Consider the following 22,400-nt stretch of genomic DNA (forward strand, 5'->3'; position numbering starts at 1 on the left):
CATTTTTTACCCAAGAAGACACATTTCCAATGGTTCTAGCATAAACTTAAGCTTCTCAAACTGGATACACAAATTAAAATATTATTGCTTTCAAACTATTTTTCTTATATTTTCTCACCATTTGTGATTCTCAAACTGTGAAACATGAAGAAGAATTAAAAAAAAATCACCACATTTAGCAAATAACTCAACCAATAGTGCAACACTAGAGAATAAGTAAATACATAAACCTACTTAAAATTCGAATTTCGAATATATAATTTATAATTAATCTAGACTTAAACCTAATGGCTTTTCGAATACTGCTTAGAGATTTCGGTTTATTATACTGGACGGTTTGAATAGCTCAATAAATTTATTATTTATTTTTCTTTTCGTTTTATTATAATTCTATTTACAATTTTTAAATTTTTCATTTTATTAAAAATCTGCAAAATGTTTTTTTTAATGGGATATTGTCTATATGGTTTTTTTAATTGAATTTGTTTTTTTTTTCTAAACTAAAAAAGCACAAGTATAACAGAATTATATAAAATGTAACAATAACAAAACTTAAATTTAAATTTTTCTTGTAAAAAATTTAACAATTTTGTATTCTACTGGGACAAAAAATATTACAAAAAATAAAATATAATCAAACTAAGCACAAAAATAATTTAAAAAAAAAATAGAGGAAAATTTAAAACCATTTTGACAAAAATCCCATGAAACCAAATCGCAGATTGTGACCAGTATCATAAACCAACACGATTATTTGCAAACGCACATCCACACGATGCGATGACATCATAGTGAGAGTGTTTTGTTAGTTTCGTGTTAGCACGAATCAGTTGTAAAAATTGTTGTGATATTAAGCGTTCTACGTTGCATTAAGCTGATGGATTGAATCTTGAATGTCAGAGATAAAAACTACAAAGCCTTCACGCTACTCAATTCCATATTATAACTCTGTGCCAGTTACTGTCTCCAGAGAGACATAAAGCCACATACATATAAAACGGAACATTGTTATCATGAAGGCTTAGTAATTTCTTAATGCATAAAATTGTTGTTATTTTTTTTTTTTAATTTTGATTTGAACGAAGACGTTTTTAATACCTCTATAATTTATATAAAAATAATGTAATTTTTACATAATTTGAGATCAGAACTCTTGGGGATACTTAGAACACTCAGAATTACTAAACAGCGAATTGGTACCGGTGCCAGGACCACTGCTAACACCGCCACCCCCGCTGGCATCCTGATTGTTCTGGTATCCCTGATATGGTTCTTGATACAACTGATTGAGCCTCTAACCAGTACCCGAAAAGTGCCACGCGTCCTATGCGCTCAAATGAGCAAATTGTGATGGATGAATATCAAATTGATGATATGGATGTCCATACGGTCCCATATGATAAGGTACAATATTCATTGATGCCATTTTATGTTCTTTTTTCCATTTCATACGTCGATTTTGGAACCAGATTTTTATTTGTCTTTCGGTGAGACAGAGGGCGTGGGCGATTTCGATGCGTCTCCGGCGGGTCAGGTAACGATTGAAGTGAAATTCCTTTTCTAATTCTAACGTTTGATAGCGGGTGTATGAGGTTCGTTGGCGTTTTGTTTCACCATTGGCATTAACAGTACCTGAAAAGAAATAAAAATTGGGTTTAAGAGGTTTGTCGAATTGAAAAAAATATTGATAAAAATATATGTAAAATTGAAAAGCTGCAGGATCCCTAGTTGAAGAATTTTCTTTGATTAATAAATGGAATTTGAAATTGACTGTTCGAAATAATCTTATTAAATCAAGTTTTTGATGCAGATGTCAGGTGGTAAGGTCGGGTTGGGGTCAAAATCTCGACAACAGAAATCCCGAAAAATAAAAAATTCCTAAACCCATAATCCCGAAGTCCAGAATCTCGAAACCCCATATATTCCTGAAAACCCAAAATCTTGAAAACCCAAAATCGTGAATAGGATCCTGGAAGCCCGAAAAATTATATGAAATGAAAAATTTGTGCAAATTTTTATCTGGTGAAAAATTGAATCATCAGCACTTTCAAGAGCCTAAGGAAATAATGAAGGTAACATTTTTCTTAACAGTTAAAAAAAAAAAACATGTGGATTTTGGGTTTTCAAGATTGTTAGTTTTCGGGATTCTGTATTTTCGTTATTCTGGGTTTGCTGTATTCTGGATTTTCGGAATTCTGGCAGGAGCGTGTACCATTGGGGCAGCTAGGTCCCCAGGCACCAAATGGATTTTAGCGCACCGGAGAAATGAGTTAGTGAAGAACCTTGTTTGCTTAAAAAAAAATATAACTCAGCAGCCAGTTCTCACAGATTCTCTTGGATTTCATTAATGAAGCTTATAGAGACCTTTTTTTTGATGTATCACTCGATGGATTTAGGTGAAATTTTTGAAAATGTCTTTTTTTTAGGCAAGTGGTAGGTATACACCCTTTGGAATTTTTTTTTCGAAAATCTTAATTTTGCAAAGTTCGAAGACACCTTTCTCGAAAAAAAGGCGGACAATAAGTACACTCTCAGCTTTAATTTAAATGAAAATTAACTTTTTTTACTAGTATATGTTCCAACATAACTTCTAAGCTACTAAACATAATTTAAAAAATTAGGCATTTCTGCAAGCGTCTTGAACGTTAGCTGGTTATAGGATATTATGACGTCACATTAAATTAAATATTGCGCCCTCAGAGGTCCTAAAGTTATGGACTAAACTAAATTTGAATGGTAACATTTTTTATTATTCTGAACATGGGCATTTACAAGTCTGGGATAATAATGTCAGTACCTGCCTTGAGCTAAACGTTTCTGTCTTTTTGACAAAGGATAGTCCGTAAACAAACTATGAAGATAACTAATTTTAACGCAGACACATTGGAAAAAAAACGCTGCTTAGTCCCCTAATGCAGAAGAAAACAGATTTAAATGTCACAGTGCCCTCAAAATGTCGTACCTTCCTACCTTTCTGCTACCCCAATTTTCTATAATATCGGTCCTTAAAAATAATATTCAATTTGACTCTATTTTTAAAATTAATTGTTTCTCCTCACGAAGGCGGAGAAAAAAAAAATTAATTCACCATACAACAATAATTGTGAATTGTACCATAATGGTATTCATTCACCTTTCCAATAATACCACCCTGCTTCCGTGTCAAGTAAAAATTCACTCAAGTGTATACGAATAAGAATGGAGCCACTGTTTAAGTCAAAATAAAATTTTCCATTTTCTTCAAATTTAAATATTCCTTTTACTTTTTTGTTGTTGTTGTTGTTGCCTTGTTGGCCCTTGGAATGATATCTAAAAAACCGTCTGTGGCCCATTTTTATTGTTTTCGACAAATTGATATCCACCATAGGGCCAATGGTTTTTTTTTCGAGGGTTGTTGCCTACATAACATACCTATATTTCGATTGCCCTTCTTTTTTATTTCGATTAAAGAGTCTATACAACTGTCACGAAGGTCCTTTATGAATTGATTGATGGATTTTTGTGTTCTTTTTCTATGTGTGACGTGTTGGAGGTTTTTCAAAAACTGGTTCATGAAAACGATAGGAAGTATCATTTTTTTGGTGTAAAATTTGTTACACTTTTGGACTAAAAAACCCAAACAAGAGAAAATTAAGTTTATTTTGATGTTTTATCCTGTTTTTCATTTCAATGAACTTAAAGAAAAAAAGAAATAAACAAACAATATTGCCTTTTCCCTGCACTGAAAAAAACACCTGTTTTGCCCATGTGAATGTGATACCAAATAAAAGTTTCTCTCCTTTTCTTGGTGTCCCGCTCCTCGTCACCATCACCGACACCATCGTCATCGTCATCATCTGGAGTGTTGTGTGTAAAATAGTTGTGCAGCATCATTTATCACTTGTGAACGATTTGATTAATCTTTGGGGGATATTGCTCCTTCAGAGCCACTAAGTACCACAAGAGGTCCAGACCTTTTGCAGCCACCTCGAGAGTAGCAGCAATTCCAGCCAGCGAGCTCTCAAGTTGAGAGCGATTTATATTTATGAACTTTCGAATGCAAATTGAGTGATGTTGTTACAACGAATATAACACAAACGAATGGCGGGCGGGCGGCTTTAAAAGCGGCGCGCAGCATTCAGCCATATAAAAGTGGCATGCGTCCGTGTTGGCGGTGTTATAGTATCGGTGTTAAGACGCACGGTGGAAGTATAGAAGAAATATAAACAAATATTTGATATTTATTTTAGAAAAAAAAAAAAAAAAAAAAAAACAGAAGAAAACAAATAAATGCCACAAATACGCGTTGCTCGCGCGATGTGCACATAACCTAATGACTTAAAGATCACGACTGTGTCAACCTGAAATGAAGATTTATGGATGGTGTTCCATTTTGGTGGAATATTGTAAACATTTTGTTTTTCGGTTTTTTTTGTCGTTTTGTATTTTATTTGTCTTTTTTGACGTTTTCTTTTTTGTTATGAAAGTGGTGACCTTTTAGACTTACTTTGCGGTGTTGTGTGTGAGCTATTTAATCCTTTTATCTATGAAGAGATGTTTTATGGGAAGTTTTAAGAAAGCTAATAAATTAAGTAAATTTTGAAATTGCATTTGACTGAATAGTTTTAAAAAATGGCCAATTTGCAATGCATTCATAATATAAAAAAACCTCTTAAAAAAAGTGGATTTTGTAGGGGAAAGTGGCCTAAAATGGCACCCCAAGGTAAAATGGCCCCCTTGCTAGAAATCGTAGAATCGAAAATAATTAGAAAGTTTTATGAACGCGATTGTTTAGTTTATCTGGCAAAACCAACATATACAAAATTTCAGGAACTTCAAGTCATTATTTGAAATTTGACAGGTCAAACTGTCTCTATCCACATCAAAAAGTACACTCGTTAAAATTTTGTGAAATTTTTTTTGCAAAAAAAAAGTATAAAAAACATTGTATTTTGGAAAAAGAAGTTAATGTGTGTACGCATGAAGTATTTCTTATTAATTTACTGAAATAAGTTGGTTTAAAACGATTTAAAATTTTTTGGTGTAAAAATTAAATTGAAAAAACTCAAAATGGGCAAAATGGCCTACTTAGTGCTCGGGTAAAATGGCATACCTATTTCACATGTCATTTTAAATTTTTTTTCACATATTCATTTTTTAAAGTGAAAATAGTTGCTATTTATGAACGATGTACAGAGAGGAAGTCCTGGACTGAGGAAAGCCCTTGATTCCGTCAAAAACCTGGAAAAAAGCATCCAAAACACTCAAAGTTGCAAAAACTACAAAAACGAGACGAGCAACCAACATGAACTGGGTTTTGAATGACTCGATGAAAGATCTGGGGGGATTAAGCACCACTTGTTCCAAAAAAATGGAAAAGAAGACCTTTGACTCAATTTTGCATTTAAAATCACGTATGTTTGGACACTGTGCCATTTTACCCGGGTAAATTTGATCAGTGAAATTTGTAGACGTCTTGAAAATTAAAAAAATTAAATACTTTTTGGAACTTTTTCAACTCGCAAATGAAAAAAATGTGAGAGTAATATATTAAACTTTGAAAAGTATATAGCATTTAAGTTTGAATGCTACTGTTTTTCGAGATATAGGACATTTTCCTCAGGGGGGCCATTTTAGGCCACCTTCCCCTATTCAATTAAGCGCATTTCTGCGCATGTTTTTTTGCGACAAATTTTCAAAAATTCCTGAATGTACTAATTTAAAAGAAATCCGCTTAATTTAAGAGGAAAATCATCTAATTTTTAAACATTTTAACTAAAAAAAAAAAAAACTGACAGCCACTGGGGATCAATTGTTAAGTCACTTGGCAAGTGCTTTACCATTATGCTATTTCACTTGGAATGATAAACTGGAACTAAAGCTATTTTTATTTTTAGTCGGATTTGTAATAGGTAGTATCTACAGGAAAGATAGACTTTTTCGTGGAACGAAATACAAGAAGGCCGATTTTTGCAAATCTGAAAGAAGCGTATTAGAAAAGCTTAAGTCCTGGTTTTCGGGACGCAACCCTCTGTGAAATTCGCCATTTTGAAAAACGCGAATTGGTCTATATCTACTAAACTATTGGCTTGACCGAATAAGTTACTCGACCAAAGTTGCAGGTAATATAAATATCTTTTCTTGTGCATTCACTGTTTTTCAGAGAGAACAAGACTTTTGAGGTTCTGACGTTTTATTTTCTATGTAACATAATTTTTTAGCATCATACAAGTTGTAGAACATCAAATTTCCATTAATTAGGCATAGTTTTGAAGATTATATGACTTTTCAAACCAAAGATACGGAACTTTAAAGAGCAATCTCTCTTAATATTTTCAAACAATACAGGGTGTCCCGGAATGAGATAAGAACATTTTGAGGGATGATTCTTGTGTATATTCTAAGAAAAAAATTGTTCTACAGTAATTCTCCATCTGCAAAGTTGATACCCTTTAGCGATGATTTAAGAAAAGGCTTTCTTTGGTATGCCTTTACTCATGTTAATATTAATAACTTCGTTAATACTTATGATAGAAACTTTATTAATGTCTTGATTTTTAGAAGAAATGCTACATATATGATAGAAACCTCATTCAATTTTATTTTTATTTTTTCTGTTGTTCTTAGCAGCTTAAATTTCTTCTTGACACACAAACTTATTCAGATCAGTTATTTTCATAGAACCACTTTTACCTAAATTTTAACTATTGACTTCCTTGGTAGGTTAGTAAACCTTTAACCCATTTTTTTTTGCTTCCTCAAAGTATTGATTTTCTATCCCAAAATGACTTTCCATCAAAATATCAATCCATTAACTTAAATTCAAATAAAAAAGTCCAAAAACTTATACCAAAAAGAATATTCGAAGAACATTTCCGCCCATCAATACAAAAATTTGCTAAAAGTTAAGAATTAACTTTTCATTTCTGTAGACACAAACTCAAATCTTTTCTTTCAAAACCAGCCACTCCCATCCCATACCCCTCCATCAAAAGATCCTTAACTTTGATAATAAAAATCCACTGACTGGTGATGTTCACTTAACAAACCATAGTTAACTGTTACGCCCCGCATTGGCATCATCGTCAGTACACAACAATAGAAATTATTGTGGAACTGGAAGTCGACCCCATGCTCTTGCTCATGGTGCAGAAACTTTACAACTTGTAAAGTAGGAAAGAGGAAATATTTTTGACGTGTCGAAATGTAATTTAGTTGAAGCAATCTTCCTTTTTTGAAGAGAATCGAGGGTGATGGTGATGGTCTTTTTGTCGTCGACAAGAGAGACAACATTTTTGGTTATTGTTGTTGCTGTCGTCGTTAAAATGAAAACCAAGGAATACTGGGTACTCTTTGGGTCTGAGACTGTTATAATGATGAAAATGCCAAAAGAAACTGCTCATTTTTCATATAACCAAACAAAACAAGAAACAAAACAAAAAAAAAAAAACGTGAAGAAAATCATTTTCTAGAGCACCAAAATAGATAATAGCAAAGCACCATACAACCACGTCATCCAACCTGCCATTCAAACAATGATGAGAAAATTGACAAATGTTGTGTTTTTTTTTCGCGAAAGGCACCATCGACCGATATTTTGCTTGTAACAAATTTTATGGGTCACAGTCGAAGTTGAAAATACTGAAATTATTGTTTTTTTTTTTTCTGTAGGTACGTTTAAAGACAAATTTATTTAAATTTGGCTCAGAAAATATTTGTAAGACAAAGAAAAGTGCAAACATGATACTTAACGTTGAAAAACCCCGAATGTGTTCTCTTTAAGCTTTCAAATTTAGTAATTAATACAAGTTCCTGAGGTCTCAGAAAATTTCATTCGCTTAGAACAATTTTGTGGTCATTACAAAGAACGAGGGATTCGCTCAGGAATTTTGGTTCGGGTTACTGAAATTGCTCAGGTACCCGACATTTTAGAAGTTTAGATTTGGTAATCTAAATTAATTTTTGAATTGCCTAAATGGCAAGTATCGAAAAAAGCTTCTACAAAAGCATCATAATAAAATAGTCACAACTTTTTACTTCTCATTTTAAAATTGTGACAAAATATGTAACAGTCAAATTTTTAATATTTTTCCCATAAGTCGTAGATTGAATAATTTGCCCATTTTTTTCTTTTTTCATTAGATACCTATGTACATTAGGGTGTGTCAAAATGCTAAAGTATGGAATTTTCAAATGTAATAGCTTTTAAAAGTTGCATTACTTATCAAAAATAAATCCTGCGTTTACAATTTTCACTTTAATTAATATCTTTGGCTTGCTCAAAATATAGGAAGAAATCGAAGAAATTTAAATTTTTAGAGATTTTTTAAATATATGTTTTTTTTTTTTTTAATTGCTCCGTTTAAATACAAAAACAAATAAATTAAATATATATCTTTATAAGAAAAAACTTTTAAGCTTGTATTTGTTGGAATTGAATACTTAGTAAAGAAGCTGCGAAATAATATGCGAAGAAAAAAAAAAATCATTTTTTCATATAAAATCGTTTTTTTCCTAACAACTTCGATCGATTTGAGCGAGCCAAAGGCAAACGATATTATAATTTTTTTTTACATATATTATTAAACCTTAGACCCTAATAAAACTTTTGACCACTATTACATTGCAAAATTAGGGTACTTTTTTTCGGCCATACAAAAGTGACACACCCTAATGTACATACAATCGTTAATTTCATTGTTGTATTATCTTTTTAAATAAATTAAAAGTTTACTTTTTACTTAATTTTTAATTTCTACATTTAATTTTTCAACACTTATATTTTTGTAATAAATAAATAAATAAAATTTTTGTAAATTTACTGATCTTTGTGCTATCAAATTTTTTTTAGATAGCGGCTAGTCTTTATAATCTTTAATATAAAATTGTATTTATTTTTTTAAATTTACAATAAAGATTTATCTACACAGAGAAAAATATGACCCGCTAAAAACTAACAGATTGCCATATTGTTTTACCTTCCATACATTTCATAAATAAATCTTATTAAAATCAACGATTAATAAGGTTTTTTTAAGGAGATTTCTTATTATTTTTATAGAGAAAATCTTACTAAAATTTGACTGAAAAGTTGTTTTTTTTTTGCAACTTAGCACTAGAACAAAAATCGCGATCAATATTTTCATGGCAGGTTGGTCCAGGTGGTAAGGTGGGCGACTAATGATTTGAAGTCTCCAGTTCGATTCCCAGCCTGGTCATCGTTTTTTTTATTTTTTTGCAGATTTTAAAACAATAAGGAAAACCCGATTGTTTTAATAAGGTTTCCTTCTTGGATGAAAACCATAGAGAAATCTTATTGTTTTTGTTCTATTTTATGTGGTCTATTTTTCTCTGTGTAATCTGATCTATAATAGTCACAGCGAAAAACGTTAGATAAATCAGTTTTTTTTTTTTTTAGTTTAATAATTCACACTCACTTAAAACAAATAATTGTATCAAACAAACACAATCGTAAAATCGAAACAGAAAGTTAAAGACCATAGTCGATACCTTCTTTAAAATCCGAAACCCAATTACAGAAATAATTCTTGAGTAGATAGTCATTTAATAATTTTTTTTCGACTTTCTCTCATCAGCATTAAGCGATCCCAATTGATTAACAAACCAGCCCAAACGGTTTTTGGTGAACGGGTTATATTGAAACCATTGTTAAAAAACCCTTGATAATCTCGTAAGCTGGTTGAAAGCCGATACTTATTTAGCTTATTCTGATATTTCGCTTAAAAGTTTTGGTATTGAACGGAACAAGTTAAGAGAAAAAGAGAACATTCCAACTTGTTAGTGAAAATACCCGATTTTTATAGAGTGCTGCAAATATGGTTTAAACTACAACATTAACGTTTTAAAAAAGTCATAAAACAACTTCTATCAATAGATGGCTTTGTGTTGAAAACTTCGAGAAATCATCGCCGCACGCGACTGTTTGATGATTCAAATCATACGTGGTCCTTAAATCTCCTTCAATATTATAAGGGCTAGTAGTCCATCGTTTTTCTAATACCATCACTTATGCTTACTCATCCAATCCCCAGGCTTACAGTACATCAAACCAAAACCACACACAAATTGCCCATATTGCCAACAAAAAATGAATCTTTCTGCAGAAATATATTAATGATCCGTTGTGATAATCTTTAATAAAACACGATTTTTTCATATGAAAGAACAAAAAAAAAAACAGAAAATAAAAAGAACTGTGTGGTAGGTATTGCTTCTGCTTATGGCGAAGCAGATGGAATGTCTCAGTGTAAATGAGGCAAGTCTCCGCGTCTTCAGTTTTAATTATTCAAAAACAATAGTTGTTCCTTGTGTTTTGTTTTTTTTTTCCTTGCTTTAAAGATACATAAACAGATATAAACCACCGCCGCGTGCATCTTCTTTATTATATTTTCCTTCGTTTCTAACAAATAGTTATTCGTTTGCAAAGATGTGTCAATGTTGCATTTTACATTAAAATTATAAATTTTATTTTATCCATTTGAATGGGGACGATGAGTATAGTTGTTGTTGTTTTTTTTATAGAATCTTGTATAGAAATATATAAAACTTTCGCAAAGAATAAAAAAAAATCAAGAAAAACATCAGCAAAAGCAAGAGGCTGGGCCGCCATCCATGGCCGGCCCAGGCTCTGTTGTACAAATATTATACCCGTTCTATGCTCCGTGGTTATAGTATAAGTATAGAATTGATGCGAACGTGATCATGATAAAGATGACATATGAAGCATCTGACAAATGATCAGAACATCCGATTGTGACAAGTTACCTGTTGTTATGAAAAATGCCTCTACAGTCAATTTGTCAGATATTTAAATAAAGTAATTTACAATCGTCAATGTGCACGAAACGACGACATGACACTTTCGCAATGAGGTCCCATCACAGGCGCTGCATGCCTTTTGCTGATGATGAGGTTGGGTGGGCTATTTTGTTTAACTTTTATTTTGTGTTTTGTTTTTAATAACACACGTGTGCAGTCAACATAGTGCAATCTCATACATACAAACAACATCTGGTTTTGACATCGACTTTGAAATGATGAGAAGCCTAAAGAAGGAGGTCAATGAATTGGAGATTCATTTGTTATACATACTTCCTTATATTTCTAAGATTTCTAACAGTAATGATCAAACATTAATGTATAAATAGTAATATGACGTTTAGTCACCCGAGAATTGCAAGGTCAAATCTAAAAAAATTCAAACTTGATATGTTGATGATTTTTTGTTTCGAATTTGCACTTCAAACTAATTCTTACAATGCTTTTTATAATTTTAAGTAAAATTAAGACCTTGCAGTGTACATAGATAATGTAAAAAACATACAATACATACTTTTCCTTTTTAATATATTTTTCTTCTGACGATTTTTTTTTTGTTGCTGTTCGAAAGTTTGGGCTTTTCATGTCAATTTTAAATAAAATTTTAAATTTCTATGATTGCTTTGATTTTTTTCCGTGAACAAAGATATGATTGTATGTACGTTTAAAAAAGCAGAGACAGCAGCGGTAACAAATTTTGTGTCAATATTGAAAAAAAAAGTTCACTGTGGCGTATGAGTAATATTTTTTTTTTAATTCTTGACAAATAATGAAGCCAGTTGATTTCTGACCTACTACCGTCATGTGGTAGTCCTTTAACCTTTGAAAGTTATAGCTTCTTTGATAGATGTGCAAGATGGTAAGAAATAAGTTGAGACGTAAGAGCAAAGAGCAAAAAACACAGTTTTCTTCAAGCTTTTTTGACAAACTATAATTTTTCTTTAACTAGGCAAAATACTCTAGCTAAAAGCCAAAATGAACACCGAATTCTATTTTTATGTACTTAGAATTAAGATACACCACCTCACCTCAAAACCCAAATTATAACTTTATTTAAAAAATTCATAAACGGTTTCAAAAAAATTAATTTTGAGTTTTTTAAAAATACCACCTACACATTTAATTTTTTTCTGAAAAATCGTTTTTTTTTTCAAAGCCAAAAAAAAAGTACCTATTTACTTGAAATTTTGTTTCAATAAAATTCTTCATAACGGCATACCTACCAAATATTTTTTTTGAAAAATTTTCGAAAATTTCAATAGGTACCTATACACACACAATTTTTTTTTTTTTTTCAAAAACGGCGAGAACAATTTTCAAACAAAATTTTAAAGTGACATAGTACCTCGTTAAAAAGATGTTTTCGTAATTTTAAAATAAACTTTATTTTTATTTTTTTTTTAGATTTCTTGTCAAATATAAAATAAAATTAAAATTATATTTTTATGAAAAAAAATAATGACCAGAAACCCATATAAAAAAATAAAAATGAAAAAAAAAACGCAAATATAAAAAAGATGAGAAGCAGCGGATAACGACTAATTTCAACAAAAACAAAAACAAAAATGTAACCTGATAGAAGTCCGCGCTTTCAATAAGTAGATATATCTAAAAAAGCATTAGGTATATTGGGGTGCTCAATACTTTTGCCCAAGGCTGAACGTGTACATACCTTAGCCTTTTTACTTGCGATATAGGTACTATATATCAAGTTATGCATTCGTACAAAAAAAAAAGTTGAGATAACATTTTTCCATGACATTACGATGATAGACAATGCCAAAAAAGTGGGTCCCGGAAGTCCGTCTGTCCGTCTGTCTGTCAGTCTGTCTGTCTGTCTGTATAAGGAACTAGAGCCTAAACGGATGGACCGATTGACTCCAAACTTGCTATGTAGCAGTTTTTGGAGGCTCTCCAGAGGGGTTTTTGGAATTAATTTTTTTGGACCAAAAATAACGGTACCTGTCATACAAAAATTTCGGAAAAGTTTAATTTCACAAAAACGACTCCAACGATTTTGTTAAAAAAATTCAAGTGTTAGTTTTTTAGCAAGGTCTATCTTTCGAAGAAAAAATTTTTTTTTGAAAATCATTATTAACGGTACCTGAAATAGGACCGCTTTTTTCAAATCGAATTTTCTGCAAAACTACTTATTGTATTTCAACGAAATACAAAAGCATTTATATAATTTAAACATAAGCCAAAAATAAAATTTTGAAAAAAATAATTTTTGGATTTTTAAAAAAATTTTGAAATTTTTTTTTGAAAAATCAATTTTTTGAAAACGGGACATTGAATTTTTTTGAAATTTTGTTTTTAGATGTTGATTAGTGATTTCTACAAAATGGCATACCAATTTTATTTTTAAACTTTTTTTTCAAAAAATTATTTATAAAAAATTAGTTTTTTAAAAAACGGCTCTAACGATTTTGAAAATTTTTTTCTAAAAATGCACCTTTATATATCAAATAAAACTGCATACTTGTTTTGTGGGGCGATTTGATTTCAGATATTGTTTTATTTTTTTGAAAAATTAATTAGGGTAACTTCGGGCATTATGGCGCACCGGGCATTATGGCGCACCTCTCAACTACCATACTTCCAATACTCGCATTTAAATAAAACCAATGCAGAAACTTTGGTTTTCGTTGAACACTAGCCTTGTGAAAATCGCAGGTCAGTGCTATTATTTTTGTATCAAACAAAAAAGAAAACAAAAAAAATATACCGGTTCTTTGTTCCAATATAATATCGCTTTTTGTTTTTGTTTGTGTGTATCTCGGTAACTATACAGTGCACGTGATTGTTGTGAAGAGTGGAATGCAGAGTACAGTTTTGGTTATCTTATATAACTTGTAATATTTTAAATGAAGTAAGAATTGTGTTTGGTTTTGTGTTTTGTGAATATGTGTATATTTTGCAATATGGCGCAGATGCAATAGGGGCATTATGGCGCTACATTATAGCCGACTGCGCCATAACGCCCTTATGCAAAACTAATTTCAAAAGTAACTTACATAATGTCTCTGCATTTTTTTAAATTTCAAATTAACCTCAATTAAGGGTTAATTTTATGAAAGTTATTTACAATTATATTTCAAAAATGCCGAATATACGTAAAAAAAGTAAAGGGCTCCAAAGTAAATGGGGTTCGCCATATTGCCCGTACATAGGGCAATATGGTTTTTTTTGGACTATTTTTAATTTAATTTAGTTTTTGTTAAAAAGCTTGAATTTTTATTCTTAAATAATTTATTTATGTTACGTTTTTATGAAATTTAATTAAAAAAAAATGATTGAAATAAAAATTGTTGTCCGTAGTAAAGTTATTTGAGTTTGTGCTTAGGTATGCCATAATGCCCTAATTTACCCTAATTTTTTTTTGTTTTTTATATACCAACATTTCCCAAGTTTCTATATAAAAAGTCTTAAAAATTTAATCAACTTGAACTCTAAGAGCAAGTTCGTGCGACCCAGTCGTGCATTTTATTTTTTTTAATTTTATGTCAATGTACAGAGAAAAAGACCAACTAAAAACAAGCGGGTTTCTGCACAGTTTTTTTTGGCAAGATGACTTCCGTTGTAAATCAAGCTGAAATTCACTTTATTATTTATTAATCATAAATATAAGAAAATTTCCATCTTAAATTTAGTGGATTTCCTTCTTTTTCTTTTTCTCCGGATGTAGATACCTATACCCAAAGAATAGAATCGAGCAATCGAGGCAACCCCATGACCTGTTAAAATTTTTTGCAGTAAAGGTGAGGTGATAACATTTAAATTTATGACTGTAATTTAGGTATATTCGAACTCGATATATTTCGGCAAAATAGCAAACAAAATATGAGCTTTGATAACATATGGCTGTATTTTGCAAGTCGGTACATTTACTATTAGAAACATTTTCGAGACAAAATTCTTCTTTAAGGGGTTATATGTAGTTGTAAGTTCAAAAAAATCTTCTTTTTTGTGGATTTTTTGTGAAGAGGAATTTGTTTATATAAACATAAAGAATACATATCCATATAGCAAATTTAATGTATTAAAATAATTCGCTGTGTATTTAAAAAAATATTGGGTTCCGTTATTTTTGTAGTAGATCTCCTAGACGACCTCAAAAAAAAAGGTGTCTGGCAGTGAGCAAGATATCTCTGATCCAAGTCACTTAAAATTAAAAAAACTAAAAAATTCATTTTAAGGATAGACCAATGCAGGTAATGAACGAAGGAATAGTCAAAATTTTGATTTTTGACAAAATGGCGGCTTCCCAAAGAAAAAAAAAACGTTGTTTTTCACGAAAATTTACAATTTAAAGTTGCTTAAAAAATCGAATTATTGTCAAAAACCTTTTTCCTTCGTTCATTACCTGACAAAAGTATCTAAAAAAATTGTGTAAAAATTTCAAGCCGATTACTCCAGCCGTTTCGGAGAAATTTTGCTCACCGTAAGGCAACTTTTTTTTGAGGTCGTCTAGGAGATCTACTACAAAAATAACGGAACCCAATATTTTTTAAATACACAGCGAATTATTTTAATACATTAAATTTGCTATATGGATATGTATTTTTTATGTTTATATAATTAAATGCCTCTTCACAAAAAATCCACAAAAAAGAAGGTTTTTTTTGCACTTACAACTAGATATAACCCCTTAACAATTTGATGGTAAGTATATTGGATTATTTTTAATCCAAAAAATTTCTGTTTTCTGCGGAATCCGCCAAAATCGATTTTTTTTTCCGAGTCCTCTTGTATCGTAATATAAATTAACATAACCTCAATTTTTTCAAAAATTCCAAATTTGTTTTGTAAATGTTTTAAAACACTCTCCCAAACCTTTTTTCGTTTTTAAATATCGCCCGAATAGCCTTGCAGGAAAGAATGTCACACACACGTTCCTTAACAAATCGAAAAATAATATAAATGACATTTTAATACAAACAATCTCAAAGTATGCAATGTGCCAAGCATCACACAAAAAAAAAAAAAATAATAATATAACCATTGGGGTTGCATTAAATTGAGAATGAGATAGTCCGTCACAATCAACTGCCACATTCATCATTCATCCAATGCAAACAAACAAACCCAAACTGAACAAGCGACCACCTTCAAACATTTCTTCTTCCTGTATTTTGAAATTCCATTTGGAATTCCTGAACACCAGGACAGGTTATACTTACACCTACATAGTATTTCATTCTTACACTCCATCAAACTATGGACCGGCAATGTCCAGAAAAAAAACCAAGCAACGACGAAGAAGAAAGTGTGATGTAATTTTCGTCTATCTGTCCAATTTAATATTTTGTCAGTTGAGTTGAGAGAGCAACTTGAGAGAGAGAGAGAGAAAGAGTTTTTCTCCAAACAAAAAACTGTCAAATTGAGTGAAAAACAATTTTTGAAAAGAAAAACTTGTCCGTTGCAACACCAAAACCAATTTTTCTTATTTTCCATTAAGCTGCCAGAGAAAGAAGATAATATAAATATCTACCGCATCACCCTGGGGTTGGTTTGCTAGTTCGTCATCAGTTCACTTCACTCTCAACTTAACATGACCTTGCCTCAGAAAAATGAAGAAATCGATTTCCTGTTCAAGCTCTTTAAAGTCTACTTGCAAAAAAAAAAAAAAACAACAACAACAAAACAAACAAATAATTTAACACTGTCTTCTTTAGGGTAGCCTATCACTTTTATGTTACTTTTCGGACCGCACTGTTTGAATATACACAAAGGATAGGCTGCTATAGGGCTGCAACAACGCCGCCGCCAAGCGTCATGTTGCCAATTCATCTCGGCTTTCACCGATGCCATAAGAATTAATAACTCTCTGCATTTCTATCGAAAGCGAGTGTCAGGCGAAAAGAGCACGACGAAGATCTAGCGAACGGTACCGCTTTGGTGAGCACAATATGACAATTTTTTGTTGTTTTGTCTCATTGCACCCTACCGCACCACGCTGCTTGTCGCTATCATCGCTCTCGCGTTCAATAGGCCAAAAGAATATAATTCGACGTTGTAGCCCGTCAGGCAGCGGAATAGACAAGTTACACGCTCGGAAATTTCTTCTAGCATTTCCCCGCGCGTACACAAATTCAATGTGGATTTCTGTGTGTGCCTAGACAAAGGGGGACTGACTCACTCTGTCAAAATCATCGAAAGATCAAGTGATGATTATGTGCACACCACCATGTGACACATGGGTCGGCAAGGCGATAGTGATGGCGGGCGGATGCAGATCATGAAGAGTCTTAAGACGAACTATGTACAACAACACGCCCGGCCAGGGCACGAGGAACATTCTTTTTCTTTGACATTTCGTTCTGGGAATATTTATAAAGTATATCGTGAGACGGACGCGACGCAACGACAACATCGTCGCGTAGTCGAGTGAGATCCGAGCAAGATCCCGCGCCGAAACAAAAACCACCTGACGTTTTATGTCACTTGGGTTTGAACTGTGTGTTTGACAGCGTCAATGTCCATTTAAAGCATTTTACAACTTTGTCCTCATTTTCGATGTTGCTGCATCTTTCGTCTTGTTGTTGCTTCATCACCATATCATCATCATGATGAGTAAAAGGGGGGAGTGGGGGACATTTAAAGCTGCCATTGGGGTTGTGTGAACATTGAACAACGATGATATCTCTCGTTGTACAATATCTCTCTCTCGAAATAAAAACATGCATTTTGAATGTCAAACTTTTGTTGTCTTTTGTTCTAAATTTTTGACGAAGTATAGAGACGGGTTAATATGCAAAAATCTTGTCCTGTGACAGAAGACGAAAAACAAAAATTGAAAAAAACAAAGAAAAGGATTTATAAACTTGCAACGCCAAACAAAAATTTGAATATGGTTTTTTCTGACAACTTTTTTCTCTTCTTTTTCTTCTGACGTAACAGACAATGGTTTAAGCGAGAGAATAGTGATTTTTTGTGTTGTTGTGCTGTTTTGTTGAGAGAGCTGCATGTGGCGTGCTGTATGACATTGACATGCAATTCGCAATTCAAATTTTTAACTGAAATGTACATAATTTTGTGTTTTTTTTGGTATGTTTTCATTGATGATATGAGAGAGGAGTGAAAGAGAGAGACTATATACATATTTGAAGTCTATGTCATTGCTGAAGCTCTGATGTGATGCAAAGTAATCCTGTCGATCGGTGAGAGATTCCACATCAACATCATCATGATGCTGATGTGTGGGGGACATGCTCTTAACAGTCGACTGTAAGATCTGTGTAGAAATTGTGTATAGTGAAAAGGGACACATTCAAATGAGGCATAATACAGACTTGTGGATTAGCATTTCGAAGTGGATTTTTCAATGCAAATATTTTCTTTTGAATGAGAAATACTTTTTTCGTTGACGTACATTGAGATGGAATGTTATACATGTTATTTGTACCAGAGGAGGTTGATCAAGTTGCATAAAAATTAGTGTAGGTCAAGAGAGAATATTGTAACGAAAGTAAAGAAGGTGGTATAAACATATTTAAAGGGGGAAAGATTATGGTCAGTTTTCAAATAATATGAAAATACAAATCTCAAGTTAGTAAGTATTAGCTTCCTTAGAAAGTTTGACTAGTACCTATTAATTTTTCGATTCAGAAGGGCGATGGACACTGAATTGCAGCCACACTTCTTAAACAACTTAACCTAATTATTAGAGAAATCCTTAACACTTTGTATTGTGTTTGGAGATTTTGAAAATGTGTTCATTCCCTTGAAAGTATTTTGTTAAAGGTTCCTTTTAAATGGTAGAAAAAACATATCGTCGGCTTAGAGTGTAAACCTGCTAACTCTACTTTTGGGCAAAATTGAGTTCGGTATGCAGTTTGAAAGGTCTAAGGAAGGAACATCGTCTGATATAAAAATTTTCGTTCAACTCCACTTATAAGTCAGCCAAATTGTGTGATGAGTAAAACAGCTAACTCTATTATTCCCAAAGAATTCCTGCTAACTCCATCAAAACTTAAATCAACAGTTATCTCATTAATAAATAAGAAATAAGAGTAACTATTCTCAAAATATGTAAGAACAACTGCATTCTTGATTACGTGGTCGGCATTCAAATCAAATGAAATTAACATCAGGCTGAGAGAGATGATGAAAAAAACTTAATGCAGAAAAGTACTTCTGAATATGAATCCCAATATGTACCCAGTTCCATTCTGTATTTGACACTGATACGTGTTAAAAGGAACTACACATTATTATTTTATACTCTTCTTGGTGTCAATTAGCCCTATTGTGGGTTTTACATGGACAATTTTAGACCCGGAAATATTTTCTTCTTTCCTAGAAGGGAATTAACGTTTTGCATTAATTTTTTTAAAATTTTTTTTTCCAAATTTTGATTTTTAAAATTAATTTTTCATAGAACAGCTTTAAACAAGAAAATAGATGAGTTTTTTTGGATAACAAAAAGGTACACCGCTGATTTGTAATATTTTTTTTTTCATATGTATATTTTCTTGGCACATTCCTCCTGAATTACCCTTTTTTTTACAAGAAAATAAAAAATCTTTTCTCAGGAAATAGACTTTGTCAGTTTTTGACTTCTTGTCATTAGGGTTAATGAGTAAAATCAGAACCGAACCTCAACTTTTATTGGCCATTTTTTTTATTCAACTGTCAACTTTTTCTATAGTAAGGGGTTCGCTACCAGTTGGTGAAATAAAGAAGACTTCTTTAGCTGTTGGCAGCCAAACATTGAGACCCGTGAGACCCGTAAGAATGTCGGCTTTACACAAGTAGGGTTTTAACGTGTGGTTAAACTTTTCGGCGTACATCGGCTCGTCTTCTGAACGTAAGCCACATATTGTGCTGTGAAAACGAGTCTTGAAAAGTGGGGATAAGTAATATCGAAGATAGCTAATTGTGTATGGTTCGCTTATATAGATCAATTTTTAGCATTTTACTCATTCTATTGCGTGTTTGTTACTTGAAGGCTGTTCATTGACATGTTTGTGTGTACTTTTATAAAAATTGATCACAAACTATCACCTGTCAACAAATGACTTCCTATTTGTTGATGGTAAATAAACTTTTTGTTATTACATTCAGCTAAAACAACTCATTTTGTTCTTAAAATATGAACAGTCTTACAGTGTTATTTTTGTGGTTTCGGTATAATTCCATAAAACTTCAAATACTTAGCCGACGCGACATATGTTTGGAGAATGCTATTAAAAGCTTTATAAACGATTGGAGAACTAAAAAGATGCTATTTGACATTTTGGAAACTTATGTTCAGATGAAGATACTTTAATCTTTAATTTTTTTCTTACCAATAATAAAATGTTTGAAAATGTTTGAAGATCGCTTAGAAACATCATCTTTTAAACGCTTTTTTGAACCTTTGAACTTGAACCTTTTCACCATTATCAATTTTCAACTCTCTTGACGACTGAACTTTTCGACCCTATTATAATCTGTTAAAAAAATTCTAATTCAAGTCAAGACAAAGCGTAGCGTCGCGCTTAAAGTCCAACTTTTATGTCAAACCGCGATGCAGCAGTTTATCAAATCGTAACCCATGCCCCATCAGCACCACCTATAATCGATTTTATATTAAAACGTATTAACTAGATATTTCCTTAAGAATAACTAAATTTTCATTTACCAGCAACCATTAATCATTTTCCGCAAGTAAAATGAAAATGGTATCAACAACACAAACGGCCGCAACAAGAGAGTGCGGGGCTGGCTGGTGCTAGGTCTATAGACTTATATAGATTAAGTTCAACTTCCACCTTGAGCACTGTCCAGGATGGTTGTATAGCAGAAAGAAACAGCAAGCAATCGTTATGATTTGTGGCAACCATTTAGAAAATCGTGTTCAAAGTTAATGAAATTGTAATTGAGTAACAACTGCTTAGCTATGCGCACTCTGTGTAGAATAGATATAGCTCGCTTGCGCTGCATGTTGCATGCACTTTTCTTGCACTAGATTTTCTTCTCTTTTTTCCATCATGCGATTTTCATCAGTGGAAGTGCACAGTTGAGACGGTGCAGTCTGAGGAAGGCGGCGAATGAAGCGTGATGAGGATTCTCTTGCGCTCTGCACTCGATCAATTGCAATTTTTTTGTATGGATCTGTGCACGCGCGTCCGGTGCAATTCGGTTCATCGCTCCTCCTAGACGGCATCTCCCAAAGAGGTTTCCTTTGGGACCAAATAAAAGTCTGAATAAGCCGCCAGCTATGCCACTTCTTCGGACATTTTTATTTTTTTTAGTTAATTGTGGATTTAATTCGAAATATCAACGGTCATTTTGTCGCTTTGGTGATCTTTAATGGAGTCCAATAATTCTCTTGCATCTCGCCTCATCGCGATAGCATTTTTGATTAAGTTTAATATGTTGAGCATTTTTCAAATGTCAATAATCGATTTGTCAAATTATTTCAAAGCGAGAGAGTATAAAAAACAGATTTTTCTGCAATTCGATTCATTGAACAATTTTTTTTTTGTTTGTTTGAATGAAGATGAAAAAAGTTCGTTTAGCATTTTTTTTTTGTGGCTACAGAGAACAGAGACGGTTTTTTGTAAATTTTTTTTTTTTGCCTTCAAAGTGAAGCAGAGGGTAATTCCTCGAAATGTTCACATCACATTTCTTCTGTTCGTTTTAATTTTTAATCCCGACGATTTACATCTAATTAATTACATGTCATTTGAGGCCATGCCCTCCCGTTGGCTTTTGAGTGTTCTTTTTTTTTTTTTAACTCGGGTTTGAAAAATGAAAGCATTTTTTGTTTATTTAATACTTTAATGCCGAACAAAAGGTTATTGTTTTTTCATCAAGAATCAGACATTATTCAAAATGAAGAAGTCAAAGCTAAAACCAATAAGGAAAAGTCAGTTTAAGGAACTTGTTTTCTTTTAAATCGCTACCAAAAAGCGAAAGGTTAAAGCTTTAGTTACGAATTGGAGTTTAAGAAGTAAACTTCTGGATATGGTTGACGTTCATATCTAACATTGGTTTGGCTAATAAAATGGCATAAGCTTGTGAATCTTTTGATTGCAAAAATTTTTACTATAACATTATAGGAAACTAGGTTAGGTTCGGTAGAAATGGCTGTCAGGAAAACGACAGACATACTTAGACTATATAGGAAACTAAGATGGATTTATTTACTCAACTTAAGTTTTGATTTTATGCAGTTTTCTAACAAATTTGGCACATTAAGGATACTCTTAGAAACCCAGCACATGCTATTTTTGAAACCTTTTTAACTTACCAAAAACGTAAGAAATATTAATTGTAAAGTGAATCAAGAACAAGCTACTCAAACAATATCAGCTACATACCTACATATTGTGCTTTTAAAATCATAAAAACCCTAACGTACTCAATAAATTGGAAATGCATTTTTACACATACGAGGTTAGCTTAGGTAATAGCGCACTGGAATAGTATGCAAAGGAACTGGAGTTCGAATACCAATAGGAGCCGCAGGTGAGTAAAATGAGTCTTCAAATACTATTATAATTAAAGATCTCTTTGTAAAAAAGGCAACATTGAAGAGAAAAATTATGGACAAAGAAAAAAAGGGCAAGCAAATCAACTAAAAAATAATT

At 32.2% G+C, this 22,400-nt stretch overlaps 1 protein-coding gene across 1 annotated transcript in view; it reads right to left on the bottom strand.

The window, feature by feature from the left end:
- Positions 1–607: 607 nt before the first annotated feature.
- Positions 608–22,400, bottom strand: part of LOC129915263 (homeotic protein Sex combs reduced) — a 78,741-nt gene continuing 56,948 nt past the window's right edge. Inside the window, exon 3 of the mRNA XM_055994748.1 lies at positions 608–1,632. Within this exon, the coding sequence (XP_055850723.1) occupies positions 1,325–1,632 (308 nt within the window). The 3' untranslated portion in view covers positions 608–1,324. The remainder of the gene's footprint in view (positions 1,633–22,400) is intronic.

This window comes from Episyrphus balteatus, chromosome 3, assembly GCF_945859705.1.
Source record: "Episyrphus balteatus chromosome 3, idEpiBalt1.1, whole genome shotgun sequence".
In the NCBI taxonomy this organism is placed as follows: domain Eukaryota; kingdom Metazoa; phylum Arthropoda; class Insecta; order Diptera; family Syrphidae; genus Episyrphus; species Episyrphus balteatus.